Source organism: Brassica napus, chromosome A3, assembly GCF_020379485.1.
Source record: "Brassica napus cultivar Da-Ae chromosome A3, Da-Ae, whole genome shotgun sequence".
NCBI lineage: Eukaryota > Viridiplantae > Streptophyta > Magnoliopsida > Brassicales > Brassicaceae > Brassica > Brassica napus.
The window spans coordinates 31,717,422-31,738,400 of record NC_063436.1 but is presented as its reverse complement, the minus strand read 5'-3'; the positions used below and the strand labels follow the sequence as shown (position 1 = coordinate 31,738,400).

The 20,979-nt window shown below is 32.4% G+C and overlaps 5 protein-coding genes across 6 annotated transcripts; 4 read left to right on the top strand and 1 right to left on the bottom strand.

Annotated features, from left to right (window-relative positions):
* Window positions 1-1,679: 1,679 nt before the first annotated feature.
* LOC111214521 (transcription factor Pur-alpha 1-like) lies at window positions 1,680-5,404 on the top strand. Its single transcript, XM_022717450.1, has 4 exons — window positions 1,680-1,701; window positions 4,709-4,776; window positions 4,857-5,081; window positions 5,183-5,404. Exons 1-4 carry the CDS (start codon window positions 1,680-1,682, stop codon window positions 5,402-5,404), a joined length of 537 nt encoding a protein of 178 aa, XP_022573171.1.
* On the top strand, window positions 4,299-6,910 carry LOC106447995. The gene is made up of 2 exons (XM_048767215.1): window positions 4,299-6,258; window positions 6,348-6,910. Exons 1-2 carry the CDS (start codon window positions 6,166-6,168, stop codon window positions 6,657-6,659), a joined length of 405 nt encoding a protein of 134 aa, XP_048623172.1. The 5' UTR covers window positions 4,299-6,165; the 3' UTR covers window positions 6,660-6,910.
* A 3,470-nt stretch (window positions 6,911-10,380) lies between these two features.
* Window positions 10,381-12,880, top strand: LOC106445512 (RNA-binding protein Musashi homolog 2). Its single transcript, XM_048767206.1, has 11 exons — window positions 10,381-10,535; window positions 10,673-10,809; window positions 10,885-10,974; window positions 11,044-11,109; window positions 11,183-11,334; window positions 11,433-11,478; window positions 11,588-11,642; window positions 11,795-12,055; window positions 12,135-12,262; window positions 12,328-12,594; window positions 12,671-12,880. The coding sequence occupies exons 2-11, from the start codon at window positions 10,792-10,794 to the stop codon at window positions 12,731-12,733; spliced, it is 1,146 nt and encodes a 381-aa protein (XP_048623163.1). The 5' UTR covers window positions 10,381-10,535; window positions 10,673-10,791; the 3' UTR covers window positions 12,734-12,880.
* LOC106445509 lies at window positions 12,850-14,540 on the bottom strand. Of its 2 annotated transcripts, none has more exons than XM_013887077.3 (4): window positions 13,790-14,540; window positions 13,426-13,717; window positions 13,264-13,345; window positions 12,850-13,186 (listed from the first exon to the last, which is right to left on the bottom strand). In XM_013887077.3, exons 1-4 carry the CDS (start codon window positions 14,340-14,342, stop codon window positions 12,935-12,937), a joined length of 1,179 nt encoding a protein of 392 aa, XP_013742531.1. In that variant the 5' UTR covers window positions 14,343-14,540; the 3' UTR covers window positions 12,850-12,934. The 2 variants fall into 2 exon arrangements, with proteins under 2 accessions (XP_013742531.1, XP_013742530.1); XM_013887076.3 differs by having other exon boundaries at window positions 13,426-13,726; window positions 13,790-14,538.
* A 2,029-nt stretch (window positions 14,541-16,569) lies between these two features.
* Window positions 16,570-18,209, top strand: LOC106445511 (heat stress transcription factor B-1-like). The gene is made up of 2 exons (XM_013887078.3): window positions 16,570-17,315; window positions 17,407-18,209. The coding sequence occupies exons 1-2, from the start codon at window positions 17,106-17,108 to the stop codon at window positions 18,010-18,012; spliced, it is 816 nt and encodes a 271-aa protein (XP_013742532.2). The 5' UTR covers window positions 16,570-17,105; the 3' UTR covers window positions 18,013-18,209.
* Window positions 18,210-20,979: the final 2,770 nt, after the last annotated feature.

The following is a 20,979-nucleotide window of genomic DNA, read 5'->3' as shown; positions in this document are numbered from 1 at the left end:
CGATATGTCCCAATCGAGAACCTATGTTCCTCAGGTTCTGATCAGTCCATAAGTGGAGAGGGATCCCTATCAGACGAACCCAAAAAGGTATTATCCATGGATAATCGTCGTGGACAATGGGCTCCCATCGGACCAGCACCACCATGCAAAAGTTGAAGTGGAACGGTCCTTGAGACAGAACCGATTGAAGATCTTCTTCTGTGGTAAAGTTAAAAAGGAACTTTCCATTACCCAAATCATTAGCCGTGATACGGTCAGCTAACCCCCAATGCGATGGCATTTTCTGTAGTAGTTTCTCGACGTTTTGTTTCTTTGGATTAAGGATCTTTCCAATCAATGACAAGCTGAATTCATCAAGGATTGTCGGATCATTCTGACTAGTCAGTTTAATTGGTTCATCATCATCCTCGTAAAGTATTCCTTTCCCCTTAATATCCGCTATGTGAGTAGAGCGGTTCCTATAGGAGGACCCCATGTGACGGTCGTAGTGATCAGATCACGAGGACAAACGCGAAGAGATCTCCAGTGGTCGTTACGACAAGGATCGTTACGAGCAGGAACGTTGAGAGCAGGATCGGTACGAGCAGGAACGTTGAGAGCGTGATCGGTACGAGCAGGATCGTTACGAGCAGGAACGTTGAGAGCAGGATCGGTACGAGGAGAACGTGACCGGAGCGTGGTGCAACCTCACGATCAGGAAAACGCTCAGGAACAACGAATGAAACCGCAATCTCGAAGAAGATCACGATCTGGAAACCCGCTTAGAACCGTCGATAGCGGTGAAGGACCAAGATCATCCAAGAGAATGAGAATGAAAGCGTGATGATGAAGAAAGTGCAGATGCGAAAGAATATATGCCGAACCCTTAATCAGATGACAAAGATCAATCTGATGATGCTTAATCGGCCACCAAAGAGTGGATCGATGCGTTGAGATGATGATCTCAAGAAGGTGTCGCCATTGTCGCCGCCAGAGCTCCTAGGGTTTTTTTATGCAGTGGTTGTTTTTTAATTGTTTAGTGTGTGAAACGATACATTTGTTAATACAACTTTCTCGACGTAGATACATTTACTAATGAACCTGAAACAAATACCAAAATCTTGTTACCTAATCACATTATTTTTGACTTCTGAGCAAGGATATGGTTGCGTCGCAATCGCGCATGATTATGTATATTTATATTTATAATTTATGGTTTTAAAATAAAATTTAAAATTTGATGATAATTTATAAACTGCGGTTCGCATTTGATTTCATTTTGGTTATGATTCGATTGTGGATATAAGTTTTCGGTTCAAGAAATAGAAATATAGTAATAGTTCGGTTCTTATGGATTTGAATTTGGTTTGTTTTCTAGTTATAATCTTCAAAATAAGTGTTTGAGAGTGAGTTGCTCCAAGAAGGAACTTCAAATTTATCTTTAAAATTTTGTGTAATTTACGTTTTAGTCCTTAACTTTAATATAAACTACTTATAATCATTAAACTTTATACAAATAAATAATATGTACACATTGAAAATATTAAACACAATATCTATAAATGCAATTGAGAAAAGAGCTATATTTGCCAATTCTCTGGCAAAATTGTTATATAGTAAAATGGTATATATTGATTATCTATATTAAAGTTGTTATATAGATCATCTTCACATTAGTCACATGTAGAACATCTAAACAAATGAATAAACTGGACATCAAAGGTATATAATAACTCTTCGTGGGCTGAGTTAGTATAAGAGTAAATTAATTTTGTAATTTTATTGTACCAATAGATAACAAACGTATGTTTAATACGATACAACGTAGGTTTAGGTTTATTAGCCGAAGTTGGTTTAATTTAAGTAAGTAGGTTCCATTTCTAAGTAGCATGTTATATTATCTAAACATTTATGAAAGAATCCAAAAATAAATTAAGTGACAACTTCTGTCGGTGGATAAAAATAGAACCCTAAATTAATAGATTTTATATTTACAACACTTCACCCGTTATTATTTAGATGCTTTAAATTTCATAATTTATACTCGTATATAGCATGAATATTCCAAAAGTGTAAGAGAAAAATCTGTTATACAACAAAAAGAAATTTTGTAAGCATAAAAATTAATTCAAAAAGGGATTATGTTAGTTTGGATATCTAAAACAAAAATATACCATAAATGGTTGATTTTGATTTTTTTTGTTTACTTATTTTATAATATAGCAATAAAATCTGCGGATATATAGAATTTAACAATTTTTATTGGGTTTTGGATTTTGTTTTTCTTTTATTATATGAAAACTATATACTATCTTTGAAAAAACAGGATACTTTTAAAATATGACATGTTATCTATCATAGACTAAGGTTTCATGTAGATTAATGGGTTTTTTTCGACACAAGTTTTCAAAACCATTTGTACGAAATAATTGAATGTTTATGATAATGTGTATTGGTGAGAACCTTAGTTTCAAAAAGAATAAAACGTTTGATGATATATGTTATACGATTTATAGTGTGGTTATATTATATGGTAACTATATAAGTAACATACAAATTAATGAATTATCTCCTATATATTATTTGAGAAGCATTGCAACATTTTTTGTAGCCACGTGTCATCACTAGAATGATTCTTAGAATCCTTAGAGAAATAGGTTGGTCCATCTAAATATATAATAAGTTTTTTACTAAACCGCAATAAATACATTATTAGTGTGCTACATTATTTCCTTAAATAAGATTACGGAATTGCCTAATGTGGCTAAAATATATATGACAATTAATGATTTTGAATAATAAAGATTTGATAAAAATAAGTGTGTACTATAATTATATTTGTTTAATTTTAAGCTATTAAAATAAATTAAACAATCATAGTAACCATATAATAAAAATTAAAAAAAAATATTTATATATTATATTTTGAATTTTTAAAAATGAGTATAAATTACTAAAACTGTTAAAAGTTTCACATTCAAATTTTGTGATCTATGCTTTAAAACTTTTGTTATGACATGATACAAACTCTGTTCAAAACTACGCTAGGCGTTAGTCGGGCGCTCGGACCGGGCCTAGCGCTTAATAGAAAAATCGGGGAGTACGCGGGGATTAATCGCCGATTTGTTTTTACCTTATGTTTTATATTATGTATGTATAATACAAAAAGTGCGTGTAGTCTGGTGGTTATGTTAAGTTTGAGGGCCTTCCCCATCTGGTTTTGACTCCCATTGGATTCAATATTGCTTATTTTTTGATCTTTTTTAAATGAATGGCATTTATGTAATTAACTCATCGTCTTCTTCAACCTTTTTTTAGGGTTTCACGGTTTCTGAAACAGATTTTTGCGGCCGCAATCAGTTTTTTTGCATAATCTTTCAATTCTTTGGGTTTTAAATGTAGTTTTCACTTTAAACTTGTGAATCTATCATATAGAAACCGATTTTTGAGTTCAGATTAACAAAAAAAACTAAAAATTTGTACCACTCCGCCTAATCTTCCGCCTACCACCCAATCGCTATGTTCACAAGCCGCCGACCGTTTAATCGCCGGAAAGTCACCCGCGACGGCCGCGTTTTAGAACACGGGATACAAATAATTCAAAAATAATATAAGTTGAAAGTCTCATTTAATAAGTATCAAAAATAAAAAATATATAAATATATGTATCATTTTAAATTAAATTATATGCTATATAAAAATACATAAATATCTTAATTTTGAAATTTACTTTGAACATTTTTTGATAAAAAATTTGAAAAAATATTGACAACTTAATGTTTTACAATATTATAAATTACTTAAGCCATTAATCCCACAGTTAAAATTTTGTTATCACTAATTTAGACTTTTTGCTATAACAGATACAAATGATAAAAAAAATATGAACAAAAAACATCATCGAATAAATATTAATATTAAAATATACCATATATATGTTACTATCATTTAAATTTAATTATATATCATATCAAATAGAATTTTTTTTTTTGATTTATAAAATTTATTTATATGTTTACACCAATTTAATTATATAAGTAGTAGATAATGACTTTTTAATTATTCAATATATATTTATTATTTCATAATATGTTATAAACATATAATATATAAAATAATTTATATATATAATGTTCATTCCGCGCAAGGTGCGGGTCTTAATCTAGTGATAATATTAATAGACATTTCATAGGTGATCTGTTGACTAATGAAACAAACTGTATTTAATGTAACCATCTATACTATACTAAAAGGGGATATCCTCATCATTTAGGCCCTCCACGTCGGATGAAATATTTAGCCAATAGGGTTGTGTGTTTATTCCACGTCAGACACGGTTTGGGCTGTCTTTTTTTGATCCATAAATTGTACAGAATCGGGCTTCTTTTGTTAATCCGTAATTTTTTTCATTATTGGACTGGTCTGTTAACGAGCTTCGTATTATGTTATTAGTTTTGAGAAACCTGAGTCTTAGAATGGACTTTGGTTAAAGAAAATCATTTATATGGCCCAGTAGATCTCTTCTGTTTCGAAACGTTCTCTTCAATGGAGTTAACTAATCCAAACACAAAGCGACTGTTTGTGTTTCCATGAATCAGTTTCTCTTACTCTACCTCCACGTCTCCATCTTTACTCTGTTAATCAATAATGGATCACGTTCATAACACCTCCTGCATTCCACTTTATATATACTCTATCTAAACAGATGAACCCTTTTTCTCTGATTAAGGATGGGCGGCTTTCAGGAACATATTGGCTGAGATCCTTGAAGCATCAGGGCTTATGGTGCCGAATCAGGTTGGGATACTCTCTACTGGTGTTAACTAATAAGCTCTCTGTTTCTCTCGGGTCTTATTCTCACTTCCTCTTGAAAACAGAAGCCTTCTGATGCAGAGGAACATCTGGTTGGAGTTTCAGATGATGTGGGCGTTGGATTTATACATGACCATGGTAACCAACCCTCCTCTTCTACTTTTGATCGAGCAACTGACTCGACAGGCCAGGATGAAACCGGTGTTTCTAAGGTAATCAGATCTGACCAGAAACGGTTCTTCTTTGATCTTGGGAATAATAACAGGGGCCATTTCCTGAGGATATCTGAGGTAAATCGTAGAAACAGTTCTTCTTTGATGTTATTTAAACTCTCTTGAGAGCGTAAGCAACTCTCAATACATGAAAATATATAGGTGGAAGGTGCTGACAGGTCCTCAATGAGCTTGAATTGGTGAGCAAGACGTTGCAAGTGGAGCAAAAGCTATTCTACTTAGATCTCAAGGAGAATCCTCGCGGGAAGTACCTGAAGATATCGGAGAAGACGTCAGGTTCGAGGTCAACTATCATCGTTCCTTCCTCCGGCATCTCCTGGTTCCTCGATCTCTTCAATTACTATGTCCGACGAGCACGAGAGCAAAGAGTTGCAGCTTGATTCCAAGGTTCCTTATTAACTCTGTCTCTGTCATCTCTCTTTCACTCTCTTATTCTACTGGCGTTGACTTTTTTGAGTTCTTTGTGATTTAGGTGTTTTACTTTGACATCGATGAGATCTGATACCACTATCCATCGTCGGCAAACACCTCGAAATATCCGCCCGTGACTACCGCTCTTCGAACCAATCCTATGGTTTCAGCGGCTTTAACATCATGGCGACGCAAATCAGCAAGAAGAGGAAGGTGAGTTTCATTGTGTCCTTTTCTGTCCTCATTGATCTCCTTCGCGGAATCGTAGTTTGAATTGTATCTGTGTTGAGTTTCTGTAGTTTGTAGCCGACGGTGTGTTCTTTGCTGAGTTGAGTGGGGTGGTCTTGCCGTTGGCAAGTATAGTTTTTAATGCTTACTGCAAAATATTATTCATCAACTGATACTTGATTTTGCTCACATCCCAAAAGAGAGAGTGTGCTTAGTTTAGTTATCAAGCCATTTCCTTCATAGGGACAGTGGCAGTTTCTCTAAAGTTGTTGTGTAGTTTTCATTTCTCTTGCTGATTTTGGAATGATATTGTATTGTATAGGGCTTGCTATGGTGTCTTGAGATTCGTCATGGAGAGTAGAGCTAAGGTGAGGTGTGTACACATCCCTTTTCTCTATTTTTTTTTTAATTTCTTCTCCATTTATTAAAGCAAACCTTCAGTTTAAGTAGTCAACAACCTTGGGATTCCTCTATCTAAGGTTCCGTGTTGAGCTTGCTGTGGATGACGGCAAATATACCGGCTATGTTTGTTGTCTTTGATAAGGAGATGACAAAGCTTACCAACAAAGAATTTGTTGTCCTTGCGCTTAAAGAGGTATTCTCATTTACCCACAAAACATTTACAGTTTGTTTGGCATTTTCGCATGCACTACCAATGCCTCTGAAACTACTGCCCTACTACAGCTACCAAACGGTGGAGAGGATGAGCTACTTCCCTTGAAGAGCTTACTGGCAAGGAGTGTGTTTCAGATCCGTGTGACACTTTATAACTTCACACCCAACCACCATACCTTCAGTGTCTCGACCATCACTGAAGATCTCATCATTGACAACCAGGCCGACGTTTGTAATCTTGCTGGTGAATCTTTAGTTTTCCCAGCTTTTATTTATACATCACTTTCAGAGGCTGCTGAGAACATTCTTCCAAGCAGTGAAGGTGCCAGAGGATTAACTGCATCATCTTCGGACGTGGCGGTTGTGGGAAAGAAGGTATGAATGGAATGTAGCGCAGCAAATCAACATATTAGCCCGCAAGTATTGAAAACACCCGCAAGCGCCACCGTAATGATAGGAATTTATTATTCATATCATCCCGTCAACCTCTGTTTCAGTGAGTAGTTTTTTAAATTGCTATCATCTTTGTTTCTCATTTAAAACTTTTTTTTTGCCCCTGCAAGGTTTATCTCTTATGTAGTTTTCTTTGTCTTTTGAATTATTAATGAAGCGTTATTAAGGGGTTTTCATAATTCAACATATTCTTAATTCATTTAATTCGAACATGTTCACTAACAAACACAAAACTTGACCATTACTATATTTTCAAGCGAGCTTTATTTTAACAAGATAGTGAAAAATGGTATGTATGCATCCTCATAAGATCACATTTACAGGAAAAAAAAAACCTTGAAGAGAACGTTTGTAGAGTGCATTCTTTAAGATCACATTTACAGAAAAAATAATTGTTTCCTCTCACAACCCAACTCGAAAAATAAAATATAAACATTCATGAAAATCACAATTAATAATTATTGAATGATAACTAATATTTTTGAAAAATATTGAACATAAACAACAAAATATAACCTAATAAATTTGCTAGAATTACCCCCCAAAATAATTGAATGGCATAAAATACATATGTAAAGCTATTGTATCTAATAAAATATCCACAATTTAGTCAGCTTCTTTTTCAATGAGTAAATAGATACAACATTGTAAATCAAAACCTATAGATTATTGACATCTTTAAAAATATACAAAGTACATTAGCAGATACAGGAAAACGAATGGGAGTACATGTTATAACCATTTTAAAACTTAGAAATATACACATTTAAAACATGCCGCCAACTAATTACAATTATTAGAAGGATATAACGTCAAAAATGTGACAAAAAGTTTTAAGCAAATAACATCAATCCCCTATACTATATTTGCAAAATGATTTTGCCACATGTTAGTTCTACAATCAATTTCACAAAACAAATATGACATGGCTATTGAAATTGATTACATGTCTTATAGCTTAATTTGACATGGACAATTACATTGCATTTAATGTTAATTTATATTTTTGGTAAACTTTTTAAAATATGGTAATATCTCATATATTACATTTAATGTTAATTTATATTTTTGGAAATTTTTTTAGAATATGGAAATAACTAATAAATCATCATTAAAATAAACATATTCAAATATGACATTATAAATTTCTAACTATAATTTAATTATATATTATTAAATTATAAAATTTTATTACTAAATTTTCAACAATGTATACAATTTTTTTAGAAAATTATAAAAATTTAATAAAAAATTATTATTTTCTTATATATCTACAAATTTTATAAACATTGTTTAATTTTAATTTTTGGTAATTATGCAACTTTTACAAATTTATATAAAATATTTAATTACAATAAATAGATAGAAAAATCTATCTAAGATTATAGTTTCAAATATATACATGCATATTCTTAAATATAATTTTTATGTTTAATTAAATCAAATTTATATTAAAATATTGATGGGAAAAAGAAAATTTACAATATTAATAAAATATTATTTTAAAATATAATTTATATTTATCTCTGAAAAAATATTTTAATTTTTTTTACTGCACATGGTAATTCTTTATATGTGATTTAAAATATTTGTTCAGTGTATGTAATCAATTGACAACAACTTAATTATGTCCAGCGTAGGACAACAGAGAAGAGTTTCCACACCTTCTAATATTATAATATCTCATTATATTAGTGGCTAAATCAGTTTTCTCTAGCAGAAATACCCACTTCATTTTTGGAGTTTAAACTTTTCTATCTAATGATATTAGTAGTTTGATCCCAAAAAAGAAAATGATCGAACTATACATTGTAATTGGAGAAAGAAAACAAACAAAAATCAACCGAAGAGTTTTAGGGTATATGAAACAAAAATTAAAAATAGGAATTCACTGCAATTAAAGAATAAAGCAATAAAATTGTAAAAACCCAAAATAAAACAAAAAAATATACACAGAAAGAGAGATTTAGTAAAATAAAATCGTAATATAATTTTGATAATTGATAGTGCTCAGTTACACTAAAAAGTCTAAATTTACAACATACACAGTTTTATTTACATCTTTAAACCTATTATCTAATTAAAATGATTCTAAGAAAAGTGACAGCATGAAGAGTTAGAAACTATATGATAAAATATAATACATAACGTTAAAATACAATATCACTGATCACTAAAAAATCATGTTAGTAGTAATAAAAAATGAAAAGATTAAGACCATAGACCGGCACGCAACAAGTTGTTATTAAATATACAAACTACAAATTAAATATGTTCAACGCAAACACACATAAAAATGAGACATCATATTTGGATATATTTAAATAAATAATTTTAAATATAATATATTCTTGATAATTTTAAAATTACTTAAAAATAAACTAAATTATTAAAAATTAATATAATACAAATAAAACTAAAGCAATATTTTGTAACGTCAAAATAATAAATGAATAAAAAATATATTATGTTAATAAAATAGATTTTAGATTTTAAACCTCTAATTCAAGTAATATTACAAAATTCAAAATTTGTTTATTACAATTACCATTAGATATATTAAAATAATATTCTAGATCGATATTCAATTGTTAGTTTTTAACTATTACACGTAAAAAATATTATTAAGTACGCTTTTTTTTTTGAAAATGGGGTTTTATATTTTAAGTTGGTTATTGAAGTACTTTTTCTTTTCGTTAATTTATTCGAGATGAGATTCCAATATTTTAAACTAAGATAATTTACGTTCTATACATAAGTATATTTTTTAACATAACTTTAAAATCTCGGACTTGATTCTTCATATTTTAGTTAATTTTGTTACATATAATAGAGATACTTACTTCAAACTAAAAATATAAAAAAAAATCAAATTTGAAATTTAGTTATAATACAATTTAATATAAAAAAATTCACATAGAAATAAAAATGATAAATGTAACAAATTTAAATATATTATCCGCGCGTAGCACGGACAAAGGATCTAGTTTATATAATATGGCAATCGAATATTCTCTTTTGGTCATCGTATAGAATATAGAAATTGTTACAACATAACGTTTATTAACTATTAATATGTGCTATTAATATATTAAATATAATTATAATTAAGTATCAGTGGAAAAATCTGTAAATACTAAACAAAATCAAGATGTAAAAAAATGCACTTCAATTTAATAGTATAGATATATTGATTTTAATTTATAAAATAGTATATAAATTTTATTTAATTTATTATAAAAGTTTTTAACTAAAATCAAATTTACTATTATTATATTACTAATTACGAAGTTAATCAATGCATTTATTAAAAAGAATATTTAAAAAAAAATTGGTAATATTTGTTAGATTTTTTTTTCAACAGATTTTGTTATAATTAAAAATAAAATAAAATATTGCAGTTAAAATTGATTTATTATTAATATCTTTATAATTATTTAGATACATTAGGAATATTATATATTTAATAAATTAATGTAAATAATCAAATAGATGTAATTGATTATATGGATCTAATATGACTATATTTTATTGTAAATAAAAATGGTACTGATGGAGAAGATTGAGAAAACCAGTAAACATGAAGAGGCCCAGTAAGAGGATGAACTAAAAGCCCAAAACATTTAAAATAACAAGAGGGGTTTGCCTGGGATACGATACACACGTGTCACCAATCGCGGAACGTTTTATCGCAATTAGTTTCAGTTTCAGTTTGGTTTCGAAAGAACCAAATCCAGACAAAAGTAGTTCTGTCTGAATTCGCTCGAGGGAAGAGAGAGCGAGCGAGCGAGAGAGATTCGAAAGGTCAGTGTGTGAGTTTTCGCAAATAATCTAAAGGATGATTGAGTTTAGTATCGGAGAGGATCCATCCGATGATTTAGTGTTTAATGATGTAAAAATCTTTATGTGTGAGAAAGAGATGTGGTTTGTGTGGTTTGCAGGAGGAGTGTGAGAGAGAGATATTAAGAGTGGGGGGAGGGAGAGAAGAGAGAGGTTTCGTGAGTGTGTGTTAAGGTTTCAAATCCTATCCAGATCTACCTCGTTAGTTTCATCTCATCTGATGGAAAGGAAGCTTGTGGTAATTTGGTCTTTCTTTTACTTTGGGGTCTCAAATTTTTAGATATTTAGTGAGATTTGGATGATTGCTTGGTAGGTGTTGGGAATCCCGTGGGAAATTGATTCAGATGGGCTTAGGGATTACATGTCCAAATTTGGAGACTTGGAGGATTGTATCGTCATGAAGGTTTTTGTCACTTTGACTCTCTTTTGTTTTTTTTTTCATCATCTGAACGACATGTATTTGTGTGTTTAGGATCGATCAACTGGAAGATCTCGTGGCTTTGGATACGTCACTTTTGCGTCATCTCAAGATGCAAAGGTGAGAAATGACTACTTGCTGCATGCTTTTTCTATTGGCATATCTGTCTCTCTTACTGTTTGAATGCGTGTAGGAGGCTCTGAAAGGTGAACACTTTTTAGGCAACAGAATCTTGGAAGTCAAAGTGGCTACACCAAAGGAAGAGATGAGACAGCCTGCAAAGAAGGTGACGAGGATCTTTGTTGCTCGTATCCCTCCTTCAGTTTCTGAATCAGATTTCCGAAGGTAATCAAATCCTATTTGCTGCTTTACTGTTCTCTCTCTTTGTAGAATGGTTTCTAAAGAGTATGATAATCATCATGTATGTACTCTTTCTTATTCAGACATTTTGAGAAATATGGGGAAATCACAGATTTATACATGCCTAAGGTAATCAATCTATCATTATCTATCTCTGTGCCTGATTAGTGATAATAGCCAAGAGTTTGTGGTGCACTTGTCTTGCCTCCTGGAATTGATAATCATTTTCCCATTTTAGGACCACAACTCCAAGCAACACCGAGGCATTGGGTTTATCACATTTGCTACTTCGGGTCAGTTTTTTGCTTATATATATATATATATATATATATTCTTCAGAATTGGTTTTATTTACATTGTTAACAGAACACTTTGATCTTTGGTTGTGAAAGTTTGAAGCCAAAAGAAACCTTGTCTATTTTTTTTTTTTTTTTTGTGATTTTAGATTCAGTGGAGGATCTGATGGAAGACACACATGATCTGGGAGGCACAACAGTTGCTGTTGATCGAGCAACACCAAAGGAGGATGATCCTCCTCCTAGGCCACCTCCAGCTGCTAGAATGCAGCGCCCACCCGTGGCGGTTGCAGGTGGGTTTGGAGCTCCAGGTGGTTACGGAGCTTACGATGCTTACATCTCCGCAGCCACAAGATACGCAGCTCTCGGTGCTCCTACTCTGTATGACAACGCAGCCTCCTTCTATGGAAGTAAGACTTCACTATATATACACTAATTACAAACAAATGAATAATAATCTGAAAAAATGGAATCTTCAATGTGACTTAGGAGCTGAACCAACGAGGGGAATAGGAAACAAGATCTTCGTCGGACGCCTTCCTCAAGAAGCATCCGTTGATGATCTCCGTGACTACTTTGGGAGATTCGGCCGTATCCAAGATGCATACATTCCAAAGGTTGGTTATAAATTTACAGAGAGAACTACTCTTTATGAGAATAACATTCTTTTTTTGGTTAATAGGATCCAAAGAGAAGTGGGCATAGAGGTTTCGGATTCGTTACCTTTGCTGAAAACGGCGTTGCGGATCGTGTAGCCCGGAGGTCTCATGAAATCTGTGGACAAGAGGTAGCGATAGATTCAGCAACGCCTCTTGATGAAGCTGGACCTAGCGCTGGTGGAAGTTCAACGTTAAGTTCTTCTTCTCGTCCGGAGTATTTTGGTGGCTATGGTGGAGGTCCAGTGCGTGCTTTTGGTCGAATGTATGGAGGAGCCATGAGCTTGGACGATGTGAGTACATACACTAATATATATATATATATATCCAGTATATGATTCTGATTCATTTGGTGTTTGTTTATACTAGTGGGGATATGGAGTGCCGAGCGCAAGACCATCAAGATCAGACTGGAGGTACAGGCCATACTAATCCCCACCAGACAAGAAGACATTATCATTATCTCTTTGCTTTGTCATTTGTATTAACCTTCACTTGAGACTTGAGAGATATAACTCTGCATCTTTTGTGTTGTGATGATTTTAAAAAATTTAAAACAGACAAAGCTTTACAAGAACATTTGCATTGTACATTTGTTGCTCTTTTGTTTTGTGTTTTTAGAAAGAACCAAATTTAGAGAGCAGATGAAGATTTTCTGCAATCAACACGAGGAGCAAAGCAAGTCATGAAAGGTGACATGAAAGTATGTCTTCTTACAAGATGAGTAGTGATCTTCGCTGAGTTTCTTGAGATCTGTTCTTCTTTTCCATGGTCACCACTAGATGCTGTAGTACTTCTCCTCATGTCTTGTGCTTTCAGTTTAGCTGTTTGGAGCTTGTTCAAGATCTTATCCATTGACGCTGACTTCTTCTTCTCCAGCTTCACCTGTGTGATTCATCAAAACCAAACAACATATTCAATTACAACTGTTAATGTTTATATAGAAATTTAAAAGTAAGGACCTCTAGCTTTCTCATGGCAGCTTCTGCTTTAGCCTTCTGGAGATTCTCCCAAGCTGCTATCTTCGCTTCTTCTCTATGCAACCTGCAAAAAAACATTCACATTAAAAAAAAAACTGACCAAAGAACAGACACATGCAAAAAAGAAAAAAGAAGATTGATTACTTAAAAAGAGTCATGGCTGGTTCTGAGATATCCCATGAAGCAGAGTTGGGTTCAGCCTCAGGTTGATGATCTCTCCTGATAATCCTAGAAGAAGAAGACATAACTCTTCTCTTGGGATGCTTGATCAACCTTGCTCCTTTATCCATCTTCACTTCTCTCACTTCCCCACCACCTACTCTACAAGGAGGAGGCTCAATCACAGAAACAGATAGCTCTTGAGGAGAATGATGATTATTATTAGGAGTCATCTGAGTAGCTATATCTCTTCTTGTAATCACCTCTTCTTTCTCCTCTGCATAAACTTTATCAAACAAAGCTCAGATCTCTGGCCATAGTTTCACAAGAATCAGAGATCTATTATTACCAGTATCAGTTTTGGAGCTAAGTGATGAAGTTTCTTCTTCACTCATCAAATCAGCACAGCTCTGGCTATGTCCATGCCCACCACCGACACTCCCTCTGAACACCCTCTCCGCCTCCAAAACACCCGTGGAGAACGGCGAGCCAACCACCATCAAACCCTTCTTCGAATTCCCCTGAGGAGGAGCTTCCACCGCCCTCATCATCATCGTCATCCTCGGATGAGGCAGCGCGGGAGGAGGAGGAGCAATGGGACCGCTTTTGGACTTCTGCCGTCTCTGAGGGTTTGTTGTCACCGCGGGGCTACAAATCCACCGCTCAGCGTCTTCCCATTTCGACGGTATCCCTCTGCCGCCGTAAAACGGCGTCGTTAAAGCGGAGGCGGAGCCGATGCGGCGACGAGGGGCGTTAATTGTGGAAGTGGAAGAAGAGGAAGAAGGATGTGGAACTCTCTCGGAGCTCCATCCTTTGTTGTTATCGGTATAGCTGGGAGGAGCTCCGGGACTTAGAAACCCACCGAAGCTGCTAGAAGAAGATGAAACAGATGTCTTTCTCATGTTATGTTCGGTTTTCTCCAGAGACGGAACAAAAAGGTGAGAGCTTAAAGATGGTTAAGTGAGAGTGATGTAAACTGTAAAGAGAGGATGAAGAAGATCTCCTGTTCTCAAAAGGTGAGAACTTTGAGAGACGAGAGAGAGAGAGAGAGAGTTTCTTTGTTAGCATTAAGACATGTGTCGTGGCTTGTCCGATCGATAAGAGAATAACCCAATTTAATTTTTATTTTTTTAATATTAAATTGGGAAGGAAAACAGTAAATATAGAAAAAATAACAGATTTAACTGCCGTTAAAGCTATCTTCTTCTTTACACAAAGCCACAATTCTCCCATGTGACCATTTTTATCTGTTTGTCTTTTCGATAAATTTAAGACCTTTTTGTCTTTTCTGTTAACAAGCTTCCCGCATTTTTTTTTTGTTATATAGATTTGCATGTACATTTCATGGAACCCTCTGGCTGCTCCGGAGGTTTAGAGTTTTGAAGTTTATATTAAAGATTTTATATTCTTAAGGTGGGCCGGTGCCTATCTTTTGAAATGGGCCCCAAGGCTCCAGTGAAAGCCACATGATGTGTTGTAAATGGAGAATGAGAAACAAAGTAAGCTTTCAAGTTCTTAAGAGAAATATTGTATTTTGCTTAATCGGGTAGTTGAAGCTTGTGATTGATCAATGGTGGTGGTGGTGGTGCCCAAACAAATTTTGGGATGATCACTTGTGTTTTGAGGTGAGTATAGTGGCAACGTATGACGTGAATCATATGGCATTGGCATACATAATAATTACATTGAATGACTGATCAGACTGCAATTTAAATCCCATTTTTTTGGACCACTTTGTTTGAGAGGTTTTAAGAAGAACATGTTGTATTTGTATATTATGTATATTGCATTTTGAATGTGTTCATGAATGTTGTAGTGGAACATTCTAAATGCTCAACAAACGTAATCATACAATAACCAGACTTATCTTTCAAGTTCCATCGAAAAGATTCGTGGAAAATGAAAGAGTTACGTTTCAAATCGATGTTTATATAACACGTGTCAGTGTGTTTTAAATTTTTTCTTTTCACTGTTGTAGTTATTAGGTACAGTACAGCTATTATAATTTATAACCATTTATTACAAAAGAAAAACCATTTAGTCTGACTTCAGATGATTTGGCCAAGTGAACAATTTTTTTCTCATGTCATTGTCACCACAACCTAGAATGAGTTGGAACTTTCCATAGAAGAGTCAAATTAAAATGTTCAAAACTACCTTACAAGTTATTTTAACATCAAGGACTTAAACTACTAGGTAATTTAATAGTTGAAGATTTTATCAGTTGAAAATTATAACGTGTCAATTGTAATTTTTGCTGATACTTATATTTTGATTATTTTCCCTTTATCTTTCACATCCACAATATTACCAACTTGAGCCATACATTAATTAGAATTTCAGTCATAATTTCTAATATGGAATCATAATTTATATTCTAGGTTCGTATTTGTGTGTCTTAATAAAGTTAGATTCATGCATTCATCAAACCATGCAGGCATGCAACTATCTCGTGTCTGCCGACTACCATTCTACCTGATGTATACGATTTGTTTTTCTCCTTGATGAGTATATAATTATCTAGCGGTGGTACCAATGATAGGATAAAAGCCACAAAAGTGTTGGAAATAAATCCAACAATGAAGACGTAGATGTCAATGATTTTTAAGATGTTGAATTTGTCTCGAGAAGTAAGATTTAACGTACGTCTTTCATGAATATTATTATCAAGCCGTGGTATCAATGATAAAGCGGATAAAAGCCAAATGTTGAAAATAAATCCAAGAACGAAGACGTGGTGTCGATGAGTTTTGTAAGAACTTGAAATTGTTACGATTAAGATATACTATCAAGATTATATAGTCTAATGATACGCATTGAAAACAAAAGGTGAGTGAAGCTCATTGGTATCCAAATGTGAATTGAAGATGAAATGTGAATTGAAGATGAAATGTGTTAGGTGAACTCGTTAAAATATTAAAAAGAAATATAATAGACACAAGCAAGTAAACAAAGTCGCATCTTGCTATCTCCCGTCATATTTGAAAAAAAAAAACTTGCATATCTGTTAAATTATAAACTTTCTAGAATAACATATATAAATTCATTTTCATTTATTTCTGTGTGCATGCTTTTTTACTTGGCCGTTCGACATATTTAAGCAATTACTAAATTACATAATTTCAGATAACATATATCATATATGATATCAGTCACATACAATTTTTTTAAAACTCATATACGGCATCATTTCCTGGAATTCTGAGAGAACAAATATTCAAGGGAAAACACAATTCAAAAGATGAAAAAGAAGACTCAAAAGGAGACTTTTTGAATACTTTGATTAAGATATTATATAAAAGAAAAGATGTGTCTTAGAATTTCTAGAACCAGCATAGGATCTATAAATTCGACGACCACCCCCGAATTTTTTTAACACATATAAACTAGTTTTAATTTTACATCTTAAGGGATTTGCTCCGGCGAGTTATGGTCGTCGTCTCCATCTTCCTCCTCCAGCAGATCATTCCTTAAATGGAAGAAACTAAACGAAACTCCGATCTTCTACGTTCTCGTGTCTTCCTCTCAGGCTTCTATTGCTGGGACTGGGAATTTCTCACTGCTCTCTTGCTCTTTAGTTGCTAATACTTTGTTCCGTTCTTTTCTTTTCTTTTTCTGTGTAGATTATTTTTCTTAATTTAAAAAAAAAAAAAAATTGGCCGGAGATGACGGCGGCGCAGAGAACTGTTCCGGCGCCGTTTTTAAGCAAAACGTATCAGCTAGTGGATGATCATAGCACAGACGGCGTCGTTTCATGGAACGAAGACGGAACAGCTTTCGTCGTTTGGGAAACAGCAGAGTTTGCTAAAGACCTTCTTCCTAAATACTTCAAACATAATAACTTCTCAAGCTTCATTCGTCAGCTCAACACTTACGTGAGTTACAAAAACCAAACATATGTTCTGTCTTTTTTTTTTGGTTTAAAAAAAGCTTCTAGAAGCCTGATGAGATTCTTTTATCTTGTAGGGATTCCGGAAAACTGTACCGGACAAATGGGAGTTCGCTAACGACCATTTCCGGAGAGGACAAGAGGATCTGCTGTCGGAGATACGACGGCGTAAGGCGATGATCGCGGCGGCGGCGGAGTCAAACTCGGCGGGTGATGATGATTCCACGTCATCACCGGGGTCGAAAAATCCTGGTTCGGTGGAGAATATGGTTGCTGATCTATCAGGAGAGAACAAGAAGCTGAAACGTGAGAACGACAGTTTAAGCTCGGAGCTCGCGGCGGCGAAGAGGCAGCGCGATGAGCTGGTGGCTTTCTTGACGGATCAGCTGAAGGTAGGACCGGAACAGATTGATCAGATGGTTAAAGGAGGTAAATTCAAACCGAATATAACCGGAGATTGTTCGTCGGAGGAAGAGAGTGACTGCGAAGGCTGCGGCGGAGACGGGGTGGAGAAGGAGGGGGTAGGTGAAGGATTGAAATTGTTTGGGGTGTGGGTGAAAGGAGAGAGAAAGAAGAGGGGCCGGGATGAGAAAAACTTTGTCGTGGGTGGGTCCCATAGGCCGGATATAAAGAACGTGGACTTTCACGCGCCGTTGTGGAAAAGCAGCAAAGTTTGCAACTGATAAAAGAAGACTGCTATTAGATACTGTCTGAACAATCGTGTGACACGTGAAATGTTAAAAATAATTTTCATATATACTTAACATAGTGTATTTAAGGTGAAAAATAAGAGACGTAACGTCGAAGTTCCAGATTTTAGGATCGGGTGTTTGTAATTTTTCTCAAGATTCCTAATGTAAAAGAGCATGGGATTTGATTAGGTTCAAGGTCATTACAATTACTAGATTTTTTAACCGCGCTACGCGCGGATAAGATATTATATGTATTTCTCAATTCTAAAAAATAATGTATAATATTGTATTATATTATTTAAAAAATATAAAATATGACTACATAACATAAATATATTTTTTAAATTTTCTTTGTGGAAATCATTATGTTGTTTGATTGTTGTACTTGATTCACATATTTGCATAGATATTTGTGATAGATGAATAACTATATTTTTATTATCAGTAATAAGAAAAATAAAATTATTTACTTTTTAAACAAACTTGTCTCATGTTGGGGACTCGGTTATAGACATATCATATACGAATGAGACATTTTTACAGTTATCAATCTTCTTAACATTGAAAAAACAAATCTACATATCAAAACAATATCTCATACGATCTATTTGTGGAATAATTACTCTGAAGAAATTGAATTTAGGCATCAAAATGGACTGAAAATGTATGTGCATATATGTTATCTAAGTCTGCTTTACAAAGTACTATTCATAGTTCATATATCATTAATGTCCATCCTATTTTTTTGTCCACTATTTCTTAAACATCTTGAAATAACTGATGCTAATTAATAATAAACTTTTTGCTGGAAAAAAAATCAAATTTGTCTAATTATCGCTTAAATATTTTATTAATATGGTCTAAGAAGCTTTTAAGTGATATCATAGTTTAATTTATTAGTTTTTTTGTTAATTTTTAGAGGTTTTTGTATTTAAGATTTTTTTTCCATATTAAGCTTCTATTTCTTTCACAGAATTGATATATATATATATATATATATATCATAAAAATTACCATCAAATCAGTTTTACTTATTTATTATTTTGTTTTAACAAAAATACACTTTTTAAATAATTTAATTTAAAATAAAATTATATATTAATTTGCTGTATTTTAACAATTTCATTGATTTAATTAATTTGCTTTGGTGGATAACTTAAAAAGTTTTCATATGAATCGGGGAAACTAAATTTATGTTGTTATATTATATTTATTTTGTGTATATAGAATCTATATATAATTCTAGTGTAATAAAGAAAGAACATTATTTTTTTGTAACTTCAAAAAGATACATTATTACAATTTAAAATGAATCAAAATTGAAGAAAATGGTAATTAAATATTTGTAAATCTAATTGTTTAGTTGGATTCTCATGAAAAAAAAATCGATTGGTTAAACAAATATTTCAAAATTTGTTGTGGTATTGTTTTGTCTATAAATTATAAAATTTATTGAATTAATATATTTAATTATTGCATCTTTAAATAATATTTTATTAAGACATTAGAAAATATGTTTTGAGTTGTTTTGTCAAATTGTACAAAAATCTATGCTTTTTCATATTTGTAACTTCAAAAAGATACATTATGATAATTTGAAATTAATCAAAATTGAATAAAATGGTAATTAAATATTTGTAAATCTAATTATTTTTTTATCTTGTTTAGTTGGATTCTCATGAAAAAAAATCGATAGGTTAAACAAATGTTTCAAAATTTGTTGTGTTATTGTTTTGTCTATAAATTACAAAATTTATTGAATTAATATATTTAATTATTGCACCCTTAAATAATATTTTATTAAGACATTAGAGAAGTATGTTATGAGTTGTTTTGTCAAAATTTTACAAAAATCTATGTTTTTTCATATTTGTCACGAAAATTTATATGTTAAACTTACTTTTACAAAATTCTTAACTTTGTCACGAAAACAAAAATCTATGCTTTTTCATACTTGTCAACGTTCTCACACTTTCTAAGAATATATTAGCTTAGTCACTTACTTATTTTTTTTTTACAAAATAAAGTATCGGAGTCTTGAAAGTTGAATTCATATTATTGTAAATGTACATAAGAGTTTGTGATTATATACTTAGTGGTTCTTGTATATGTGTCCAAGAAAGTTTCAATGGCTTAGTGGTAACTGTCCTATATATATATCATACTAACCCGGGTTCGATTCTCACCTTTGCATTGTTTTTTTATTTTTTACGAAAAAAAATGAGATGACATGGCAATTTTGGGTTCTCTGATTGGTTGATTTTTCTATCCTATGTGGATACCCTCTCCATGGCTTATATCCCCCTTTTAGTATAGTATAGATTGTTCTTAGTTGAAACTTCAGAGAAGAAAAGAAAGAAAACTTTTCTTGCTTTTTTTTTAATTTAATTTCATAGATTAATTGTAAGATTATCTACAATAATAAAAGTATTTAACACCGTATTTTTCTCTTTTTAACATTCTACATCATCATCTCTCTCTTTTCCACCTAATTATTCAGGTGATGATTGTTTGTTTAGTTTCTAGATTTTAGATTTTGGTTTTTGATTTTTAGTTTTGGATTTTAGATTTTGGTTTTTGGTTTTTGATTTTGCAGTAGATTTTAGTTTTACCAAAAACATGAATGGTGGTTTTAGGTTTTAGATTTTTGTTTTTAGTTTTTGGTTTTTGCTTTTAAATAATTTGATTAAAATATAATAAATAGTAAAATATTTATTCTAGAAATAATAAAATATAAAATGTCATTACCAAAACACACATCAGCTTATTTAGAAAAGCAAAAAATAATAATATAATTTTATGTTTAAACATAAAATTAAAAAATTAATTCAAATGTTAAACATAAGTTATATATATATTCTTTTATAAACTTGTATATATAATATATTTATAAAATCCGTACATATAAAGCTTTATGTGAAATGTGTAAACATAATTTTTAGTAAAATTTACCATAAC